The 24860-nt window shown below is 39.4% G+C and overlaps 1 protein-coding gene across 2 annotated transcripts; it reads left to right on the top strand.

The window, feature by feature from the left end:
- Positions 1-394: 394 nt before the first annotated feature.
- Positions 395-16073, top strand: rbm26 (RNA binding motif protein 26). Of its 2 annotated transcripts, none has more exons than XM_033983633.2 (22): positions 395-850; positions 1062-1180; positions 1275-1393; positions 1554-1645; positions 2240-2496; positions 2934-3188; positions 4613-4849; positions 5574-5714; positions 6132-6266; positions 6352-6460; positions 6541-6694; positions 7363-7548; positions 10274-10372; positions 10457-10525; positions 12105-12203; positions 12278-12352; positions 12605-12769; positions 13298-13402; positions 13729-13938; positions 14242-14328; positions 14409-14522; positions 15405-16073. In XM_033983633.2, the coding sequence occupies exons 1-22, from the start codon at positions 792-794 to the stop codon at positions 15486-15488; spliced, it is 2970 nt and encodes a 989-aa protein (XP_033839524.1). In that variant the 5' UTR covers positions 395-791; the 3' UTR covers positions 15489-16073. The 2 variants fall into 2 exon arrangements, with proteins under 2 accessions (XP_033839524.1, XP_055076995.1); XM_055221020.1 differs by having other exon boundaries at positions 6129-6266.
- The last annotated feature ends 8787 nt before the right edge of the window (positions 16074-24860 follow it).

The following is a 24860-nucleotide window of genomic DNA, read 5'->3' as shown; positions in this document are numbered from 1 at the left end:
GGGCAAGACTTTGGAAATTTAAGCTCATAGATATTGCAGTAAGATTTTTTTTTCTATAATGCACACGGACATATTGGAATATCAATAGATGCCAATTTCGCTATCCTGAAAGCCACACAAATTATGTTGTATATGTAAATCTCACTTTCATACAATTCACCCGGCGTCAAGGGGACATTCTCTAAATAAATGGGACGAGGGACAAAGACTCAAATGACTCTGCAGGACATCTAAAAGAGGGACAGGTCTTCACCCTACAGCTGGGTGAGATGATAAACTGATATATCACTTGTTTATCACTTGACACACAGTTCTTACCAAAGGAGATTGCAATTGCTTTCAGTTTGTTGGAATACTTTAGAGCGGCATTATGTTCTCGCGATACTTTGTTGACGGGACAACAGACGGAAGTAAATAGTCGCCATGACACATTTAGCTGATGCGAGAACCATAGGGGAAAATAAAGCGTGGATAGCCCCTAATTTTGTGTGTTGAGTTAGAATACGTCCTTCTAAATGTCCGGATCAGGAAGTGTCCGTTAGACAGCCTCGTGAATGTTTCACACAAGCTGCACTTCGATATTTGAAGAACCGCACGACATAAGTAAGGTCTATGAAAGACGTATGCTAACTTCACATAACGCTAGCCAAGCGCGGTTAAGCTATCACGGCTTTTACCACCAGATTTGTTCCAGCAATTCATGTGGTATTTTCATCAACGCAGATAAATAAAGTTACGTCTGACCGCGTCAGACCCGACGTTAGTACACGGGAACTCCGGTTGGATCTAAAATGATTATTGAAAATCTTGAAGCGCTAAAATCGTGGCTGTCTGAAACCCTTGAGCCCATGTAAGTATATCAGCTATGCTTTTGGCAACGAAGCAGTGTGGTGTTTCACCGGGTTATGTAATTCATTACAAGGATAAACAGCCATTATGTTTATTTCATTACGGGTAAAGCTTCCTATTTGTATATAATGCATGTTTTCAGTAATAGACGTCGGATATTTGTTGTATAAAATTGGACTGTGCTGTGTGCTTAAGATTTGGTTACTCTTCAGCTGTGACGCGGACCCCTCTGCTCTCGCCAAGTATGTCGTGGCTTTGGTGAAAAAGGATAAAACGGAAAAAGAACTGAAAGCTCTCTGCATCGACCAGCTAGACGTGTTTCTTCAGAAAGGTATTTCATTTGTAAATGTCTGCTTCATCACATGACTGTGGTTGATATTAGCAGGAGAACTACAGCATAACGTGATTAATGAATTGTTTTGTAGAGACCCAGCAATTTGTGGATAAACTATTTGAAGCTATAAGCTGCAAAAGTTACCTACCCCAATCAGAGCAGCCAGCACCTGTCACAAAATCTGAGAAAGATGAGCCTAAAAAGGAGGAGGTAAGTTATATATATATATATATATATATATATATATATATATATATATATATATATATATATATATATATATATATATATATATATATATATATATATATATATATATATTTTTTTTTTTAAACTAAAGTATTTATTACACATTTATTTTTGTTTTCAGTTAATACAAGAAGAAGAACGAGACAAAAAAAATTCACGGCGTGTGAATCATAGTCCTTCTCAGTCCAGCTCCCGTTACAGCCGAGACAGCAGGTGTGTTACAGGGTTTAATGCTGCTTTCATTTGATGTCAGATAAATTGTAAATACGACTTTCCAAGTGAAGGTTGCAAACACTGAATGAAGTCGTTTGCTCAAGTTGGAGAAATGGGAATTCTGGAAGCAGCAGGAGATGATTGGTGGAAGTCAAACTAGAGTTTGCAACTAACAGGATATATTGCAAGATATTTTGTATCAACTGGTACATTAGATCTGGATAACTCCTTTTAGGTAATAGTTTTTCCTGAAAATACCGAGTCACAAACAGATATGTAGTATGTACTCAGCATCCAGCAAAAAGCTAATTAATGCACACAGGTTGGCTTAATGAGCAACTGTGCCTTAAATCCTCCAATCTGAACTGCCTGACATGCTCATAAAAGAAGACATACTCAAATGAGAAGTGATAATATTTCTAGGTAGTAAATAAACACAATTTAATTTGTTTAACTTTGAAAATAAATATAAACATTCAGTTCTTAAAGTATATTTTATACATTTTAAAAAAGATTTCTCATTCCTACCTGCTGTTTTGTATTCAGATTCCCTACATGTGTCTCCTATGTACTGAAAATATGATGTAATGTTAGGAGAGATGACCGAAGAAGGGACGACCGGAGCAGAAAGAGGGACTACGACCGCCTACCTCCCAGAAGAGACTCGTATCGTGACCGCTATAACCGCCGCAGAGGACGCAGCCGTAGCTACAGCCGCAGTCGCAGCCGGAGCTGGAGCAAAGACCGTGTCCGAGACCGTGACAGAGACAGAGAGAGGGATCGTGAAAGGGACCGGGACCGCACACGGAGTAGGACGCACAGCCGGAGTCGATCTCGGAGCAGGAGTAGAGGTAACTGCATGACAAGTTTGATAAAGTAAATGAAATACTAGTAGTAGAGCTGGATAATATATTATATATATTTGAAATTTAGTTCCACAGCGTACATTAAAACTTGTCCAGGAACAACATTTGCGTAAAAATATGTACTGCTAAATTAATGCAAGAATAACATACACTTCAGAACTTTTTTGTAGAGGTTAGCAGTTTTATACATAAAACGTGCTTGCAACTATTCACATTTAATTTTCCCTTAGATTGTGATAAATCTTGTAGGCCTAACAAGTAGTCTATTAGTTTTGTTCTAGTTTGGTAAAAAAAAAATATGTGGAGAACCACCTACTTAGTGAATAAAAATGTCCACTTGTTGTTTTTCATAGACTGTAAAAGGTTATGTATTTAAGAGTCATTGACCAACTTCTCATTTGGCTATGACTGTTCTGTCACAGAGAGGGATTCGGGAAAGAGTCGACCTGAAGGTGCTGATGTTTTTGCACCTACTGTCGTCGTGTCGTCTGCATCTACATCCCAGTTCCCCGTCCCATCGCTGAACAGCACCATAACGGTCATCGCCCCAACTCATCACCATAGCAACAACACCACAGAGAGCTGGTCTGAGTTTCGAACTGAGCACCCTGTGGAGCGCGGGCCTTTCAACCGCGGCCCACCTCCACCGCAGAGGAAGAGATGCCGTGACTACGATGGTACATTTATGAACTATTAAAGGAATATTTGTGTTATCTCCTTGTTAACAATGGGCAATTATGACAAAAGGCAACATCTTATTTTTAAAAGTATATATTTCTGCTTCCTTGCCATTCTTTATTTATTATTTTTTTATCTGTATTATTTATTCCATCCATTTTCTTCCACTTATCCGGCCATGGGGGCAGCAGTCTAAGCAGAGACTCCCAGACTTCCTCCACCCTAGATATGTCCTTCAGCTCCTCTGGTGGGACCCCAAGGCGTTCCCAGGCCAGCTGAGAGACAGTCCCTCCAGTGTGTTGTGGGTCTTCCCTGGGGCCTCCTCCTAGTGAGACATGCCTCCCTAGGGAGGCGTCCAAGAGGCATCCTGAACAGATGCCTGAGCCACCTCAGCTGGCTCCTGTTAACGTGGAGGAGCAGTGGCTCCTTCTCCCGTGTGACTGAGCTCCTCACCCTATCTCTAAGGGAGTGCCCAGCCACCCTGCAGAGGAAACTAATTTTGGCCGCTTGTATCTGCAATCTTGTTCTTTTGGTCATTGCCGAAAGCTCATGACCATAGGTGAGGGTAGGAATGTAGATTGACTAGTAAATCGTGAGTTTTGCCTTTCGGCTCAGCTCCTTCTTCACCAAAACAGTCCAGTACAGCAACCGCATCACTGCGGATGCTGCACCAATCCCCTTGTCAATCTCACTCTCCATTCATCCCTCACTCGTGAACAAGACCCCGAGATACTTGAACTCCTCCACTTGAGGCAAGGACTCACCACCGACCCGGAGGGGGCAAGCCACCTTTTTCCAGTTGAGAACCATGGCCTCAGATTTGGAGAAGCTCATACCAGCTGTTTGACACTCTGCTGCAAACCGCCCCAATGCCTGCTGTGGGTCCTGGCTCGACAAAGTCATCAGGACAACATCATCTGTGTACAGCACAGATGAGATCCTGTGGTTCCCAAGCCGGACCTCCTCCGGCCCCTGGCTGAACCTAGAAATTCTGTCCATAAATACAATCAACAGAACCATTGACAAAGGGAACCCATGGCGGAGTCCAACTTGCACCGACTTACTGTCAGCAATGCGAACACAGCTCCTGCTCCAGCTAGATGATGTCCATTTGTATTCTTTTATTGTTTTAGTGACATATAGAAAAATGTTTTAGAATAGCCCTTTACTTCCCTACACAGCATATTGAAAATTACTTCATATTCATAAAGAGGTATTAAATTAATTTCATTTTTGTTTAGCTTAGTGTCATAACAGTAGTCTCCTCACAGCCCCAAAACCCCAAAACTAAATGGAAACAAAAAACATGTTCTTCAGAATTTGACCGTGTGTGCAGTGTGTTTTACGATTAATAGTACTCCATTTGCTTTATATTATATATGTTGGGGTGATCTTAATTTTTATTGGTTTCTTTGCTTTGTAGAAAAGGGCTTTTGCATGCGAGGAGACATGTGTCCGTTTGACCATGGAAGTGACCCTGTCGTGGTAGAAGATGTGAATTTGCCAAATATTCTGCCTTTCCAACCTCCACCTATCCCGGGTGTGGATCCTCCTCCTCCAGGACTGCCCCCTCCTTCACTTCTGAACCCCCCACCTGTCAACCTGCGGCCCCCTGTGCCCCCGCCAGGCACGCTGCCACCCAGTCTTCCACCAGTGGCAGGTAGGGCTTACGTCAACAATATTAAAATATATTATGTAAAATGCTATCCCTTGGACAGACAAACTACTTATTAAAACCATGGTATGTCACTTTTTGACAAAAAATAGACTAAAATAAAACGTGTGTCCTTACTCTGAGCGGGCTTGCATCTCCACAAAATTGATTCTTATTTGGTCTAGAGAAGGGCCTCCTCTTGCTGTTTTCCATAGTAATGTTGTTCCTTTGGCTGTAATCTTCTGCACAATGGTATAAAACGTATCTATCTTCAGGGGGAATGTCTGAAATAAGATTTTAACTTTTAATTACATGGAATCATGCAGTTGTCTTTACACCTTTTGGAAAGTTCAATTTTTTTTCACTTTAATTTACTATTTACACTACAACTTTGACTGTTGATTGTGTTCTAATAAAGTAAAATATGATTTTTACAAATTACCCCACCTTGTTCACTGCCCTTGACTAGGATTGAGACCTCCCCATTTAAAGATGACAAAGGTCATATTGTGTATTTAATTTCATTACTTTAAGTTTATATTTAGTACAAATTAATGAAATTAATGTTCAAAGGGGAGTCCAGTGAAGTATAAACTGATCCAGCTCTTATTCCATCATTTTATCAATCATGTGACTATGTATCTGAAAAAAGGAGACATTGTAGTTGAGAACTGTGGTGTTGTCCATGTCATTGATTTTTCTTATGGTGATATATTATTGTTTGGCTCAGGTCCTCCTCCACCTCTTCCTCCACTGCAACCCTCAGGAATGGATGCCCCTCCCAACTCAATCACCAGCTCTGTGCCCACCATCGTCACCTCTGGAATGCGCCCCTCACTTCCACCAGGCCCACCACCTCTATTCAATCCTGGTGAAGACTATATTTTACAAGTTGTATTATGAATTATTTGGAGTTATCTACAGCTCAGACAAACCTTTACTACTTAATTTTTACACGTTGAGTGGCATTTAAACATAAAATACAGCTCTTTATAGTATCATCTACACAAAAGCATGGATTATACAGACTTGTAATGAACATATGGTTTTAATAAGCATGATTCAGGCTTAGCATCTACTTAATTAAAGGGATTAAGATGGTTAGGGGTATTAATTAATTGCTAGGCCTGAATCATTCTTGATACACTGTCTTACCAATATATGATACTTTCTGTCTATCAGTTGTTTAATTGGTTTGTCAGTTGTAAGTCTGTATTGGCGATTAATTACTACTTTTGACTGTTAAAGGTGTTTTTGTTTAACTATGTTTTGTTTATTTGCCCAGAAGTATTTGACACAGACGTATACAACCCTGAAGCTCCTAGCATTACTAATTCATCCAGGCCAGTGTACCGCCATCGCAACACTCAAAGACCCAATCTGATAGGCCTTACAATGGGGGATGTGGACCAGCTGCCAAGAGGTACTGAGACCTTCTTTTGTGTTGTAAATGTACTTATTCTATATGTAAAATATATTAACAGATATATTGTCTTATTTATATTCAGAAAAGATTCCAAATAACAGCATGAGGATTGTGATGGAGTCTGACTCAAGAAAAAGGACAACTGGCTCTCATGATGGAGGCATTTTGTCCAGGAAACCATGGTTTGAAAAGTAAGTTACACAAGACCACATGCACAGTAAGTCTGGTTAACTTCCTAAACATTTGTTATGTCTCTTTTTAATTTATGTAGGCCCAACAAAGCTAATCACCACGGTTACCACAAGAGGGGCCCATTTAACCCACTCAACACCAGACTGCTGGTTCGGCAAATTCCATCCGAGCTCAATAACATCAGCGAACTTAATGAACATTTCAGCAAGTTTGGAACCATTGTCAACCTACAGGTAACTTGCTCTTATTGGAAACTTGAAATGTTTTTTTCCCCTGAAGTATATCATGTTGGAGAGTTTTTATAATTAATGCCAGCTTGTGGAGAAGATGAAGTGATAGATGATCTGTTTTCTTAGTAAAAGAGCAAATTTTATTTACCTTTTTGTACTGGATTATACACACACTTGGCAATCTAACACTGACAACTAAGTGTCTACTACTTTAAAGGGCCAATAATTATGCTATTTTCTGATCTATGTTGCTTTCTCATCCTGGAGTTGTTTTGTTTCATTCACATGTTTAACTCACAAACTCTTCACATTCTTCTCAAACTGTTCCCCCTTGTGATGTCATACAGGCAGTGCTCCACTGTGTTTTTAAACTCTATACACCTTCACTAGACTCATTTGGATGGTTTCAGCCCTGGAATTCCCAGTCAATACTGAACTAAAGGTAAACGGAAGCAGTTGTCTAGTTATGACAAGGCATTTTGAGCTTTGGAGATGTAAATGCATTAATAATAAAGGGTTACACAAACGTGTGAATGAAACAAAACACAACTCTGGCTATAAGGAGGTAACAGCATTATAACGTGGCTTAAAGCTCAAGGAGTAAATTTTGTGTAATATAGGACCTTTTAAGCTAATGTCTTTTTCTCTAAAGTGTATGCTTCTCCTGACAGGTGGCCTTCCAGAATGACCCAGAGGCGGCTCTTATCCAGTTTGCTGCTCCAGAGGAGGCGAAGAGGGCCATGCAGAGCCCAGAGGCTGTGCTCAACAACCGCTTCATCCGAGTGCATTGGTATCGAGAAGACGGAGGAGATGCACTGGGCCAGTTGCAACCACAACAGCAGCAACAAACCGGCACGGTATGAGCTCAATGTTTTATATGACTTTTTACACAAATACACATGACATGAACTTATTTAAAAACAAAGTGAAAAAGTTTTGTCTTGCACACAATATTGATCAAAGATAGTATATACAGTGAGGCAAATAAGTATTTGAACACCCTGTGATTTTGCAAGTTCTCCCACTTAGAAATCATGGAGGGGTCTGAAGTTTTCATCTTAGGTGCATGTCCACTGTGAGAGACATAATCTAAAAAAAAAACTGGAAATCATATTGTATGATTTAAAAAAAAATTATAATAATTTATTTGTATGTTACTGCTACAAATAAGTATTTGAACACCTGTCTATCAGCTAGAATTCTGACCCTCAAAGATCTGTCAGTCCACCTTTAAAAAGTCCACCTCCACTTATTATACTAAATTAGAAGCACCTGTTTGAGGTTATTAGCTGCATAAAGACACCTGTCCACCCCATACAATCAGTAAGACTCCAACTACTAACATGGCCAAGACCAAAGAACTGTCAAAATGCACAAGAGACAAAATTGTAGACCTCCACAGACTGGAAAGGGCTACGGGGCAATTGCCAAGCAGCTTGGTTAAAAAAGTTCCACTGTTGGAGCAATTATTAGAAAATGGAAGAAGCTAAACATGACTGTCAATCTCCCTCGGACTGGGGCTCCATGCAAGATCTCAACTCGTGAGCTCTCAATGATCCAAAGAAAGGTGAGGACTCAACCCAGAACTACATGGGAGGAGCTGGTCAATGACCTGAAAAGAGCTGGGACCACCGTTTCCAAGGTTACTGTTAGTAATACACTAAGACGTCATAGTTTAAAATCATGCATGGCACGGAAGGTTCCCCTGTTTAAACCAGCACATGTCCAGGCCCGTCTTAAGTTTGCCAATGACCATTTAGATGATCCAGAGGGGTCATGGGAACGTTTAGAACGTTTTGGTCTTAATTCCACTCGCCGTGTTTGGAGGAAGAAGAATGATGAGTACCATCCAAAGAACACCATCTCTACTGTGAAGCATGGGGGTGGAAACATCATGCCTTGGGGGTGTTTTTCTGCACATGGGACAGGATGACTGCGCACTGTATTAAGGAGAGGATGACTGGGGCCATGTATTGCGAGATTTTGGGGAACAACCTCCTTCCCTCAGTTAGAGCATTGAAGATGGGTCGTGGCTGGGTCTTCCAACATGACAGTGACCCGAAGCACACAGTCGGGATAACCAAGGAGTGGCTCCGTAAGAAGCATATCAAGGTTCTGGAGTGGCCTAGCCAGTCTCCAGACCTAAACCCAATAGAAAATCTTTGGAGGGAGCGCAAACTTTGTGTTTCTCAGTGACAGCCCAGAAACCTGACTGATCTAGAGAAGATCTGTGTGGAGGAGTGGGCCAAAATCCCTCCTGCAGTGTGTGCAAACCTGGTGAAAAACTACAGTTTGACCTCTGTAATTGCAAACAAAGGCTACTTTATCAAATATTAACATTGATTTTGTCAGGTGTTCAAATACTTATTTGCAGCAGTAACATACAAATAAATTATTTAAAGAATCATACAATGTGATATACAGATTTTTTTTAGATTATGTCTCTCACAGTGGACATGCATCTAAGAATAAAATTTCAGACCCCTCCATGATTTCTAAGTGGGAGAACTTGCAAAATCACAGGGTGTTCAAATACTTTTTAGAATTCAAATTTTTTCTAAAAAACATTTCAGTAACATGCCAGCTACAAATCTTTACACGCTAAATGGTACATTCATTGAAAGAGTCGACACTTATAAATATCTTGGATTTTGGCTTGATGAAAACTTATCCTTTAAAAAGCATATCTCAGAATTATGTAACAGTTTAAAATCTAAATTATCATTTTATTACAGAAACAAATATTGTATCCCAATGAGCTTCAGAAAAGAAATGGTGCAAGCCACCTTCCTATCCGTTTTGGATTATGGGGATGTGGTGTATATGCAGAGTTCAGCCTCTGCTTTGAAACCATTGGATTCACTATTTCACTCTGCCCTTCATTTTATTACAGGTGATGGAGTTGTAACTCATCACTGTACGCTCTATGAAAAAGTGGGTTGGCCATCACTGTCTGTTAGAAGAGAACAGCACTGCATTAAGTTTATCTATAAGGGATTACTTCAAAAACTGCCAGAATATCACCTGCTTGTTAATTATTGATACCGGAACATTTAACACCAGATCACATGACTGCATAAGGCTAAGGACGAGCCACACCAGAACTGAGATGGGAAAGAGGGCTTTTAGCTGTTTTGCTTCAGAAAAATGGAATATGCTCCAAGGAAAAGCAAAACTGGACACGTTGGTGACACAATTGCAATTTAACAATCTGATAACAAACTTGTATACACACACCTGCACTTGTTATTGATATTTTATATAGACTTATTTGTTTTGATTGTTTTTTTCGGTTTGTGTTGTATTTTAAACAGGGCACCCATGAAAAAGAGAGCCCAAGTGCTCTCATTGGGTCCCCCTGTATAAATAAAGATAAAATAAAAGATACAATAAAAATACCTACAGTGAAGCAAATGAGAATGAGATGATCAATATTCGAGGTGAATGGACTGGAAAAGTTAGGTTACAAAGTTCTTGTTTTTGTTTTGTGCCTTTTAGACATATTGCCCACCTCTAGACTCTCTGTATCCTAAAACCCTCAAGTCATTCCTATAGCATTCATTAAAGTATGTTTTGATGCAGCCCCCATCCACATCTCTGAAGCAATCTGTCAAAGACCGCCTGGGACCCTTGGTCACCTCGAGCTCTGAGCCAACGCAAGACTCAAGTGTGGACTCCCAGGTGTGTGCTGCTGTTGGCGGGGCTTAACTGTTTATCAATCTATGTAACATCTGTGTGTAATATTGTGTTGTCTTTATTACGCAGAATATATCAAAGCCATCAGTGAAAGAACGTTTAGGTTTCTCTGCCAGACCAGCTGCTCCTGTTGAAAAGGTGTGTCCATTGTCATCTTTTTCTCTCCCTTAACATTAATAAAAATGTCTACTGCTTTACTATTGCTTGGTTTGACATGACATCACAACATTCTATAGGCCAATCACATTTAAAGAAGACCTATTGCACTTTTGTCTGCTATATAGCTATAACCTGACACTGGTGGATAATTGTTACACTTTGCACATTTTAAATATCATTATTCACCTAAAAAATATTGATAAAAGTAACAACTCCGCTGACTTCCGCGTTACAAAACTGTGGTGCCCAATGGGAGCTGACGTCGCTGTAAATGTCATCACAACACGGAGATGGCGCCTCCGATGGATATCTGCAGATCACGCTACCGAGCAGTGGATTTTTTTTTTCTCCATTTGTACCAAAATGCCTACACAATGCTGCCGAATCCTGTGCGTATCATTGACTGAAGAAAATAAAACTGAAGAACGAAGTACAGAGCAGTGGGCATGTGGCAGTGAAAATAGGGATTGATTGTCAGTATGGCATCTTGAAAATAAGCAATTCAAGATAGCTCAAACATGCACAAAGCATTCTAAATACAACTTCGGGCGATTAAATGGTGAGAGGAAACTACTAAAACATGGCTAAAAGCTCAAAAAAATTAATTTCACATACTGTATTTTCCGGACCGGATAAGTCGCACCAGCCAAAAAATGTATAATAATGAGGGGGGAAAAAAAAATCGCACTCGACTATAAGTTGCATTTTTTGTGGAAATTTATTTTATAAAATTCGAGACCAAGAACTGACATTTTATCTTTAAAAGCAAGTTATAATAAAATTGAGAACAACAGGCTGAATAGCAGTACAGCACGCTAACGTAACACATTGGTATTTATTCAGCTACATGATGCATAGACGGCAAACTGAACATGTCCGGTATGTTATCATAAGATATTAAGTTAATCAGATAACTAAAGCATAAAAAACAAGTTTACTCTCGCTGTCACTCCAAATCACTAAATCAATTAAATTCTTCATCCTCAGTGTCGCTTCTGAACAACTCCAATCCACTCTGGAGGTACATGAAACGCTGCTTCCACATGGCTGTTATCAGACTCAGCCGAATACGATTTTCTTTTTAGGGGGCATTTTTGTTCAGCCTTTTTCAGATGTCTTTTAAATTACCGTAATGTTAATTAAAACATTTTCAAATGTACAGGAGTAGTAGATACTGGTACACAAGCCTCTAGAGCCCTCGTGCGGTTGTCAGTGTGACAATAACAAAGATGTGAAATCATATATTTTAATAATTTCACATATAAATTGCATCTGAGTATAAGTCACACCCCCAGCCAAACTATGAAATGCAGTGCGACTTATAGTCTGGAAAATACGGTAATAGGTCTGCTTGAATACATATGTGGGGTAGCCAAAATTAATATGGTTGAAATATGCTTGGTCCAGTCACTAATAGAAATGATCAGGTTCAACATTTGTGAATTTACATTTTGGATATTCCTTGGCAAAGTACAATAATCCTTTCTGGGATTATGACATCACATTCTAGAATATGAAAACCACAAATATAGAAGACAACTTAATATCATTTTTTCAGGTCTTCTCCACTTCTATGGGTCTTACAAAAACGGTGTACAATCCTGGTGCATTGAAAGCTGTTCAGAAAACCACAGAGGAAGTCCTAAAGAAAAAACGGGTGCAGTACAGATCTCTTCTCAAAATTAATTATCCTAAACCCAAGTATCTAACTTATGATTATTTTACCAACAGGATGCACTAAAGCTACAACAGGATGTCAGGAAGAAGAAACAGGAGATTCTAGAGAAACACATTGAAACTCAGAAGGTAACGAAGATATTTTTTCCTTTTATTAACCACTTGCATTTCTGTTTTTGTAATACTATGTATGGTGTTTAATTCATGAAGTTGGTAGATTTATACTGACAGAGGCTCAGAGAAGAAGCATTGCAAAATTTCCACGAGTCCTCTCACATAATTGATTTATTTTCCCCCTAATGTTTAGATAATGTATTTCTTCATTTTTGTATTATTGTTGGCATATCTTTTGTTAACAGTTCAGGCTCTCTCCTCTCACAGCTCCTCATTTCTAAACTGGAGAAGAATAAAACTATGAAAGCTGAGGATAAGGCAAAGATTATGGAGACGCTGAGCACCTTGACCAAAAGTATCACAAAACTGCAAGAGGAGATTAAAGGGATCTCATCCAGCACCCACATTCGGACAGCTAAGACCAAGGCACAGGTAAACCTTCAGAATGACTGTTAAATGTGATGTTGAGCCAGCTTTTTTTCCTATTGATTATGTTGTCATTTGCCATACAATATCCAAAAGGTAAATGCACAAATGTTGAACCTGGTATTTTCAATTATTAACTAAACCCAAGAACTCACTGTATTGCAACCTGATTTTGCATTTTACCAATATTTCTTTTATCTGCCCCCATCTGTATTAATATTGGCGTCTAGAATGCTGTGATGTCACCTGAACCCTAGCAGTTGTATGTTTATTCATTATGACTGGCACAGTGTCCAAAACCAGGGAAATCACTAGTTCCCTTTCATTCATGCTGTCATTCTGTCTTTTAGAATAAACTCAAAACTTCTAAATGTTTTTTAGGAGTATAGATTGAGTTGGAATTGGTTTAACTGCTTACAACTATATTCATTAATCACAATTATGGTCTACTAACTATTACCCAATCACTAGTAAATTAGCGACTTTAAGTCATTGTCTTTTTTAAATGTCAAAAGGAATGTTTTATGTAAAAAGGCACAAAAGGAGCTGTTGGATGCGGAGTTGGACTTGTATAAGAAGACCCAGTCTGGAGAAGATACTGCACTGCTGAAGATTAAGTACAAACAGCTGCAAATCGAGGTATAGATCATAATTTCCAGAAAGGAGACTCCTATTTTAAGATCACTATCAAATAATGAATTGCATAGGTAAAACATGATCCTAGTCCTGGTGTTTTTGAAATGAGGCAACTATGGATTTAACACATTTCAGGGCAAAATTTAATCATCAAAACTTAATTACATTAAGTAGGAATGGCAAAGTTTATTATTACATTTTTCAACTTTCCCAATAATGTACTGCACTATGATTATTTGCCATACTTATGCAAACAATATTATTTTGATTGTTCTGTCAAAAGCTATTTTCTTGGAGTCTCTCCAATTGTATGTATTTTTTCCTTAAAGGCTGCCAAAAGGGGTATCTTATCTCCAGCACGGGGCCGTGGGCTGCACCCTCGCGGTCGTGCGGTGCTCCGGGCAAGAGGAAGAGGAGGCAGAGGCAGGGGCCGAGGAAGAGGGGTCCCTGCACATGTTGTGGTGGACCACAGGCCAAGAGCGTTGGAGATTTCAGGCTTCAGCGATGCAGACAATGTAAACCTCCTGCCACACTTTGCTGTAAGTCCATTTCAAATGTGTTACAGGGATATAGTGCCCTCTAATGGATATAGGTGAACAAAGAAAATTCACATCTAATTTTAGCCTAAAATCAGCCTAAGTGCACCAGGAAGAACAACTAGTGCTAAAAAAAACTAAGCCATATGTAAATTAATGAAATTAGAAATTTACTGTGGTGAACCCTGAAGGAAACGCTTACAACGAGTTTGTAGAATTTGAGTTTGTGTATCTCAGTGTTTATTGCTAAATTGTTTTTGAAAAGGCAAAGTATTTTAGTAAAGATGTTCTTTTCAAATTCTTAAGCAATTTGGGGAAATTGAAGATTGTCAAATTGATGAGAACAGTTTGACGGCCGTCATCACTTACAAGACGAGAGCTGAGGCTGAACTGGTGGGTTTTTATAGTCCCTTATGACGTATAAACCTTACAACTAATATAGGTTTGAATACTTAACACAATTATTTTGTTAGGCGGCTAGACACGGAGTGAGTCTGAACAACCAGACTCTGCGCTTGGCCTGGCACAAACCTGCAGTGAATCTCAGTAATATGGAGGCAGAGGATGCTGAGCAAGAGGAAGAAGAGGTATTTTTAAACCTTTTCTGTAACTCTGTGGATTACAGTGGTCCCTTGTTTATCGTGGGGGTTACATTCTAAAAATAACCTGCAATAGGCGTAATCCACAAAGTAGTTAGCTTTATTTTTTTTTACAATTATTATTATGTTTTAAGGTCATAAAACCCCTCACCACACACTTTATATACTTTTCTCAGACAGATATTAACATTGTCTCACATGTCACTCTTGTTTAATTAATGAATAGTGACTTGAGCGTATTTCACAGTTCCTCTGACCGTGCCTCTGCGTTCAGGTGTCGCTCCACTGTAGTGTTGATTGAACATTTATGTAAATTTGGCAAGCTGAACGCATTCTGTACTGTACATGAGACACGGCACGGAGATTGATCGACAGTGGTCTACAGTCGCATCCAGACGCAGAACACAATGCGCGTTCATACGCTGTAAAAAACAAACAAACAAAAGAAGCATGTAAAATTGCACTAAAAAACTGAGACAGTGAAGAGTGTTAACGAGGGACAACAGCATACACTAAAGCACTCAATGAATATTTATCACACTATGTTCATAAGATTGCATAGTTATATCACCCAAACATGCAAATGGTAGAAGGAAATTATTTAAAATAATATTGTCCACTCTGCCAACAAAACATGGAATAAAATTAAATGTCTTAAATGTCTTTTCCTTAACTTCCAAAGAGAAGCCCATGATTTTAAATATAAACGTTCTTAATTAAACCTGTCTTCCACAAGAGGGAGCCATTGTACATTTATAACATTCTAATGTGCATTTATTGAACCAAAACCCTCAAGCAAAATCCAGGCATACAGATCTAGTTTTTGTTTTTTAAGACTGAACATAATACTAATAACTGTATTCTCTCCAGTACCAGGACGAATCACTGAGTGATGATGCCTTGCTGCAGGATGACGATGAGGAGGATGACGAGCCTCGTTCCTGGAGAAGATGAAGACCAGTGTCCATCCACTTTCAAGACTAATGACCCTGATGTCAGAAATGTCACTTTTTATTGAACTAATTTTTGTTTTTCTGTAACAAACAGCTAACTGGCATTGAAACCATGTACCGTGTTTAGATTACTTTTAATGTTTTGCAGTTGCAACAATAGTGATTTTTTTTTTTTTTTTTTAATGCTCTTAATGTAGGTAGTAATTCTGTATTGTTTTTTTGCCACACAGAACACAAACATTGGTCTGGATTAGTGAATGCTGATCACTTACACATTATTTAACATGGTTTCGTAATACAAAAAAATGTGTTGTAATTTAATAAGACTAGCTTTTGCAGACTGTGTTAGTTCAGTTGGTTACAATGCTGATGTGTAAATATTTTATGTATTGGTTTGAATAATTTGTAAACAAAAAAATGCTTGGCTTCTCAGTTCTTGGCTTTATTTTGACTTGTAAAAAATAAAGAATTGAAATGGTCTGATAACATCCTGCCCAAAAATCTAAAGGAAAAAAAACATCTTGAATAAAAAAAAAAAAAAAAAAAAAAAATGTTGGCAGTGAAAAAACGATTCAAAGATCATTTCAAAAAAATGAAAAACAAAAAAATCATCTTTCCTAAAAGGGCAAACTTCTATAAAAACTTCTGAATACACTCACATGAACACATCGGTAAGGTAAACTACATAGCTATATGGTAAGGTTTTTAAATCAAAAACTAAAGTAACATGTATAGCTGTCTCTAAATTCTAATATATTTTTTCTCTTTCCATTGCAGTGGTAAGAGCAGCTGAATCAGGCCTTCTTCAAAGGACATTCAAAACCATGCAGAGCCAACATCTGAAGCTTTTGGAATAAATGCATCTATTTTCATGAAGTGTACACAATGTATCGATTGTTTGACTGATGGTATTTTAAATACTAATGGATTTTATTTAAACTTGATTCTATTTTTTTTCTTTGAACATGGACACGTAATTTATACAACGCTCATGAATGTGAAACTAAGAAAGACAATGTATACATGGCATTTCACACATATCACAAAATAATTTTAAGATAGCCTTTTATCCTTCAGTAGTTAACTTCTTCAAAATGTGAAAAGGGAATCTGCCATAACCAGTGAGTTTGTTGGTCAATAGAGGAATACCTGATGTGATCACAACAATAACATGCCGAAGTCCCTCTTAAAAAAGGGTCCACAGTGGTCAATCACAGCTGTCGATTAGATTTTACATATGTCTTAAATTATATTTTTTTAAAACAAACAATACTTTTTATGTTAATTTCAGGAACTATGCTGACTTAATCACTGCCATAAAACACAAAAAGAGACACATTTATCTCTGCATAATCTACTGCTCCAGACAATATGCTTTTACTGACAGGTGTTAAAAAGCCCATAGAGTTCATTCAAAGGCATATAGAAAACAAACAAAATTAAAGCCGCAAGCGGCATCAAACGGCCCTCACGAGCCGTGCTTCACACTCGGCCAACCCGGAACTCCCTGTGTGTGTCACGGATGCGCCACTTGCCTCTGTTTTATTGCGGCTTTGGGCTGCACTTGTCACCAAGCAAAGTCAAAAGACATTGGAAGCGCTGATGCACAAAATGCAAAAACACATTTTGGTCCAGGCATCGCCATGGCAACACAGTGCAAAATACAAAGTTGGCCCCTGGACATTTTGGACGGGAACGACCTGAAGAATAACTGTGCCAAAATTCACGTTCTTTTTTGAAGTTAGTAAGCCGTTATAAGATTTTGAAATGTTGGAAAATTTTGAATTTTTTCCATTAGGATAACATGGGCGCACCGCCATGGCAACCCAGTGAAAAATGGGTTGCCATGGGTCCAGTTGACTTTTTTGATCAGGATGACATGAAGAGTCATTGTGCCAAATTTCACATTATTCCATGAAAGTAATATTTTTCTGATGAATGGGAAAATTTGGGATCACTCCTATTAGGACAACACTGGCAGTTTGGCGCATCGCCATGGCAACACGGTGTAAAAAAACAACATGGGTCTGACTTCATTGATTGGGATGACCCAATGGAATTTTGTGTCAATTTTCATAACATTTTGCAAAACAAAATTTTTGATCCTCCATACAAATATATTAGATATTCTGTAGGGAGCATTATTGATGAGTTGGTTTAGGCCAAAAAGTTTTACAACTGATACGAATTTGAGCAAAACCGGACTTCGCATGTTCAACTTCCGGTGTGTCAGGGGGCGTGGCCATAATATTTTTTGTTTGGCATCACTTGATGAATGCGTGTACTGAATTTCGTGGCTGTACGGCAAAGTTGATGTCAGGACGTCTCCCACAATATATCCGATGACATTACAATGACATATTACACGTTTTTTGACAGTACTCGACTGGGGACAATGGCGAATGACGGACGCGTCAGGGTCTCCCATTGACCTCCCATTGATTTCCATTCATTTTAGCAGTAATAAATATGGCCTGGATAGGGCTTGATGCCAGGAGTGTGTTTGGGGACATGAGCACTTCGGTGAAGCCCATTGACTCAATGTTGACGCTGACATGCTTGCAAGAACAAATATGCATATCCCATGCCTACGGCATGGGTTGCTAGGATAGCAGAGTCAGGGCAGGGGGCGATGGGGCACACGAAGTTGCTTCGCCCATGCACTCATCGTTGCGGAGGCAATAGGCCCTATGCCTTGTATGGGCTCGGGCCTAAATAATGATTGCATTGTAGGCCTGAGTAATACAAGGTACCAAATACAATGAAAGGTTTTAATTTACATTTTACCAAACGCATCAAACCAATAAGTTGCAACTTGATGCTATAATATTTGGAAGACTTCTTTAATTTAGTTGCAACTTGATGCTATAATATTTGGAAGACTTCTTTAACTTTACTAGACTCCTGCGGAGGTGTTCTCAACCATTACAGCTACCACAATTTTTCACTCCAGAAAAAAAGCAGACAAATAACCCAATCAGTGCCCAGCGGTTCAAGGTTCCCCTGCCTCCCATGGCCCTCTTGTCAGGCTCGCAGAGATAATTGTGAGAAATCGGATTTTAGCCATGTAGAGTAGTAGGCTATGAACTGTTTATCACATAAGCTTTTTTCCCCACAACGCACCCCTCCATCTCCCCTCCTCTGTCCAGAATAGGTGTGTGCAAATTCCCACTTCTGGTAAGTCATTTACCAACTGTGGTGTAAATGAACTTAATAATGACAGCAGGGAAAGCAAAACAATCAAGTTATTTGAATCTGATAATATATACATTTCTAAGATTTTAATATTTTAGGTTTGAGTGAAATATTATCCAAAAAGCTGTAATTGTGTCATAGGAATTGCATTATAATAACCTCCCTTTGAATCCCAGTTGGATAACGCTGCTCCTATCTCAGTGTGAGCTTAAAAAATAGCAGCTAACAAGTTTATAACATCTGTGACTCAACCTAACCACCTGATTTGTGTCAAAGAGAAAAATGACATTCAAAGTTAGACTTGGTTTTGATAATATTTGCATTCCCTTGAGTATTGAAGATGTGCTATGAATCCAGAGGACCAAAATAAACCTTTTCAATCCAATTTTCATTTATCAAAAATACATTCTGTAGAGTCATTGTATTTATTATTATGAGGACTCTTGGGTATCAGTAATTTGGTCATATGGATATGTTATAATTCCAAGCTGAAATGTTTTTATTCATAATACTTTGAATATTATGGCTGCCACTGCATCAAGCTAATTAGAAGTAATTGTGTTGAACAATACCTACAAAATGAAAAGATCCATTATATTATAATGGTAAAGTCACTTGTACATTTAAATCTATAAATTTTGTTGCCTGCTACATTATAACTAACCCCTTCCGCACTGCTTGGTGTTGTCTTGTTGGTACAATGCCGATTCTGTGTAAAAGCTATTAATATTTGATGTGATCATAGACCTCCATAAGCAAATTTCAGTCCCCAGCAAGTTGAGCTAAAGCATGATTAATTTAGTATTTATGCCCCAACAACCCTTTAAACACAACACAGGGCCCTGGACACATAGAAAGCCCTGCACGTTCAAAGGCAATAGCAGCCTCTACATCACAATCACCATATACTCATTCAGCATCATTTGAGTTTAGGGACACATTTATTTCTGTTTGGTTCACTGTGGAAGAGCAGGAGGCAATTTCAGCTTCAAGGTTTCACTGCGACCATTTATCATGACCAATGAAAGCTTAAAGAATGTTTGAGGGGTTTTGTTTTTTTTACCAATTGTGGGATTTTTTTCACAATGCAGGCTTTATAAATTGAAATGCAAAGTCTGGGGATTTGGACATTATAATTGGACCTCTGCCTTACTATTCATTAATAATATCCCCATCAAGACATTGCCATTGTAAAGATGCACTAACTAATTTCTTACCTGGAATATTTCACAGTATGATATTAAACATATATCCATGGTGATAAGCAGAAAGACCATCAACCCAAGTTACAGCTCAGATCTGTGGAGAGGTGAAATTGAAATGAGTTCAATTTCATACTGTAGAGTGTATATTTCTGACAAAGAAATAACATTTCTTTCAAGAAAGGTTCTGTAGTGTACGTTTAAGTGAGCACTTTCTTGTTATTTTAACCATGTGTACATTATTTAAACAAATTTAAAACGGTTATTTGTTATCTGGTTATAGTATTATTTATCATGGTCATGTTCTAATGCAACATATCAGTATAGGCCTTTACTTTTGATTTTTCCTTGCAGTTACCATTGCAATAAGTTGATTGATTACACCAGATGCCCTTCCTTACCCAAATCTCTCCACATAGGCATTTGAGTGCCCAGTATTAGAGTTGACAACTGTTGTATTATATAGCCTAGATCAGGGGTGTCAAACTCATTTTCACAAAGGGCCACATCAACAAAATGGTCACTCTCAAAGGGCCAGATGTAACTAACTGTCACTAAAGGTAACCAAATTTAATGTAAAATAAATGCAACTTTTTTTTATTTTGTTAATTAACTGTTTCTATATTTATTGCTTATTCAAGTTACAAATATGGCATATGGATTTGCATAAACTTAGATACACAGCTAAACTAGCTGTTTAGCTGTGTATCTAATGATAAACTGACATTTTAAGACAGTCATACCTTTTAATTTACTTTGTCACGGGCCACATAAAATGACATGGCGGGCTGCATTTGGCCCACGGGCGTTGAGTTTGACACATGTGACCTAGATTATGGCTACATAATATATCAATTCAAACCTAACTTATATGATCATGATTCACGTTATGCCTTGACCCATGGCTTCAGCGCCCTAGAATGTGTTATGCTTCTCTAACTAACCAGTAGGCTCTAAGAGTATGTGCACACAGTGAAGCCTTATCAGTCCCCCTCAGAGCACTGTTTTATAGTTAAACGTCATTCAGAATTAAATTAGCCGCGCGCTAACATGATCCCAGTACAGTTCAACTTCATTAAACATAATCTGCGCTCAACTAGGCTGCTGCCCCGGGCCCGTGTGTCCGTGCGTCTCAGCCATTGATTACTACAGTGATTTGCAGCGTGTAATCCAATGCGCTGTAACGGCTCGTAACTGAGGTTAAAGATGGCGATTTAATTATGTGTCAGGGGTCAAATTAAGGGCTCAACTTTGACCTTTCTGTACAAGCGACAAGACTGTATTTTTGTTTCAACCGGATTTTACACAATGAACGAATGAGTGCACAGATAACATGTTACTTTATTGTATTAAAGATGCATGTATGGATTTCACACCTTATATAGCCACACCAGGGTCCAGACCAAACTAAGTGAGGGTGTAACACAGGTTCACAAGGGTAAGAAAACGAGATAAATACTCAAATGCGCCCTTTTGCACCTCTGTAGTCCCGGGCCTATATCTTGCCTGGCTCTATAGAGAAGAAATACTTGTTTAGCCATTTTAGCCTATTAAAATTAGGCTCTAGACTATACCAGGTCAAAAACATTCCTTTTATATTTCTTTTGGATACCGGTTTACCACTACAAGAGGAGGATGTGATTATTCCAGCTACTATGGGCCTAAGGCTAGGCCAGTTAAGGAAAATTGGTGGGACAGTAACCTATTAGAGCCCATCCACATTCATTCAAGTTAACAATGTAAATTTGTCTAATTCACCTACAGGTATGAAGGTATTTACATTACAGAGGCTCCATGAGATACAGACTCACACATGTGCAGTAGCAGTAAAATTAATACAATTTAAATTAATATGTTACTTGTTATTTTCTTACATTGCATCACATTGTTTTACAGTAAATATAAATGTATCCTCTATCTTTTCAGATGTATCTGTCTGTGACTTGAGTTTGAGTGCGCACACCAGTCCAAGTGGTTTTGTTGTCACTGGGCCCTTGGGAGTACAAATGCCAGCTAACATCACTACAGCCAGCCACATCTATGCAAATGATGGAACAATTGTGGATATACAAATATGTACCGAGCGTCCGGCGGCTAATGGTCTCCCTCCCCCTGGCTGGCTCAATGGCTCATTTAGATATCTGCTTGCTTTATTATGTGAATAAGTCACGGCTGGCTTGTTATGAGCCTCTGGGTCACTGTTCCTGCTGTGTAGAGGAGATGGGTGGTGCTCAATTAGGCTGGCAGAGTTAACCCTTTGTGCTAGATAAGCAGTTTTCTCCTTCATATACAGGGCAAGTACAGTGTTGCATTGGACTCAGGGATCAAAAGATCAATCCTAATACAATGCTATCAGACTGACCCCTCAGATGTAATAAAGGCACGATCTTTCACCCATGGGAGCCATTGGGAGCCTCCTACCTTGTATCTTTAAATTAGCTGACTCGCTGGCCCTCCAGGTAATTGCATTAGTTTATCAATGTTCAACACAATTTATTAGTTAATGGTGCAGCAGTGGGATCCTGGTGTTAATGTGCTCTGCGGAGACACCTCCAACAAGGTGTTTATTTGTTTATGTGAGTCTTTGAAATGAACAAAAGTAAACAAAGACGCAGGAAGAAAGTCACAGCACATTTTATTACCATTATATACTTACAATGATAAATCTAAAACGTTGAAGTGAGACATTTGCTGCTGGATACCTTTCCTGAAGTAACTCTCATACCTGTTAAAAGGTACATCACTAATTGAAATGAATAAAAGAAAAGAAAATGTTCCAGCGATGTTTTAAGACTATCTATATTTAACACAATGCATACCGAAAGTGTTTTAATTTACTACTTAATGTCTGAGTGGGAGTGCAGTGGCCAGAGGCTACAGCATGCTGCCGTACATCTGTGTGCATTATGGATCTGTCAGAGGTAATAAACATGGCGCCTCTTATTTCGGCTTCCTGCGATCCTTTCTCCTGCCCTCAGATGGATTACAGGCCGTGTGCAACATGTAGATGACTGCAGCTCTGATTGCCTTATGGCTATCAGACTTTGCATATTTACTACCATGAATCACAACGCCTGGCCATTTCTCCCCAGTATGGTCCATTTTACACTTTCCCCCGTCATTTGGCCTCTTGAAAGTGACAACTTCTTCAAGGGTGGAGTAGTGCTGTGTAGGCTCAAGAATCAAACCCACAACCTTTCTGTAATTTAAAGGTCCCATATTACGCTATTTTCTGATCTATGTTATAATGTGGTTTCCACATACTAGGAGTTGTTGTTGTTTCCTCATACTAGGAGTTGTGTTTTTTTCATTCACATGTTTAACACACACACACCCTGCATATTTAGGCTTGAGTTCTTCTCCCAAATGGATAACACTTGTCATTTGGTAAGACAGGAATTGCTCCACTGTGTTTTTAAATGACAGTGGAGGTGGAACAAAGCATTTTGAGGTTTGGAGATGTAGACAGACTAATAATGCGGGATTATTCAAACATCTGTGAATGAAACAAAACATAGTTCCAGATATGTTTTTGATGAGGTAACAACATTGTAACATGGTTTAAAGCTCACAAGAATACATTTTGTGAAATATAGGACCTTTAAGGTGTGCAACAGTGCAATGGCCCCATGGAGTGATATTAGTATCTATATATTTGCGTATAGTTTTCTATTCCCTACTCTGTATACAAGATCATGTTGGGTCAATCATTTATTTAGATTGTTTTTGGCTCATATTGGCTTTATGAGACAAGATAGAGAGCAGTGTGAATTTGGATGAGTCTTTCAGTAAATTGTCAGCGTTGACAAAAATATTCCTCATAAAACTGACTCCTGGAAACTCTCTCCTCGCTTCCTGGGCCCCTTCAAGGTCACAAATCATTAGCCCATCCGCAGTTCAGCTTCCTCCTTCCCTCCTCATCCACCCTACATTCCACATGTCCCAATTCAAGCCCGTCCAAACCAGTGACCTTTGCCCTCCGGCCGATTTCCCCATCCTCCCACCCGGGTCGTGGATAGCCACCCCAGGCTTTCACTGTTTGGCAGCTCATTGATGTCCACCGGGGGGGCAGGGGACTTCAATACCTGGTGGACTGGATGGGGTATGGGCCTGAACAGTGCTCCTGGGTGCCTGAGATTTGGGCTCCTCCCGTGCACACCTGCACCTAATCTGCAATCAGCTTCAGCTGGGAGGATAAAGGGAGCCAGGACCTGACACTCAGCGCCAGATCGTCGTGGTACAACTCTGCTTGGCTCGGTTCATGTTTTAGCTCTCTGTTACTTTTTTTAAATTGGATATTTTGCTCCTCGCCAGATCCAACTCCTCTGTCTTTGACTATGCTCTTCACTACCAGTACTGTTCACCTCATCTCAGACTCTGCTGCTCACACTCTATCCGTGGCCCACAGCAAACAGCGCTCTCAACCCACTGATCGATCTACCTTCATTTGCACTTTGAAACTTGTAAACATTGTTAAACTTTTCCCTGAGTTCTGTCTCTTTGGTCCCTCCTTTCAGTCGTTATGACAGTTTTCTGTTAGAGAGAAGAACTCAGCCTACAGGGTTTGTATGTTAAACATGTGTGAATGAAACAAAACACAACTCCTGGTATGTTTGTGATGATGAAACATGATTTATTTATCCATTTTCTTCCGCTTATCCGGGGCTGGGTCGCGGGGGCAGCAGTCTAAGCAGGGACTCCCAGACTTCCCTCACCCCGGACACGTCCTCCAGCTCCTCCGGTGGGACCCCAAGGCGTTCCCAGGCCAGCCGAGAGACATAGCCCCTCCAGCGTGTCCTGGGTCTTCCCCGGGGCCTTCTCCCGGTGGGACATGCCCAGAACACCTCCCTAGGGAGGCGTCCAGGAGGCATCCTGAGCAGATGCCCGAGCCACCTCAACTGGTTCCTCTCAACGTGTAGGAGCAGCGGCTCTACTCCGAGCTCCTCTCATGTGACCGAGCTCCTCACCCTATCCCT

This window comes from Periophthalmus magnuspinnatus, chromosome 3 (assembly GCF_009829125.3).
Source record: "Periophthalmus magnuspinnatus isolate fPerMag1 chromosome 3, fPerMag1.2.pri, whole genome shotgun sequence".
NCBI lineage: Eukaryota > Metazoa > Chordata > Actinopteri > Gobiiformes > Gobiidae > Periophthalmus > Periophthalmus magnuspinnatus.
Note: the sequence above shows the minus strand (reverse complement) of the source record. Positions and strands in the feature narration are given on the sequence as shown.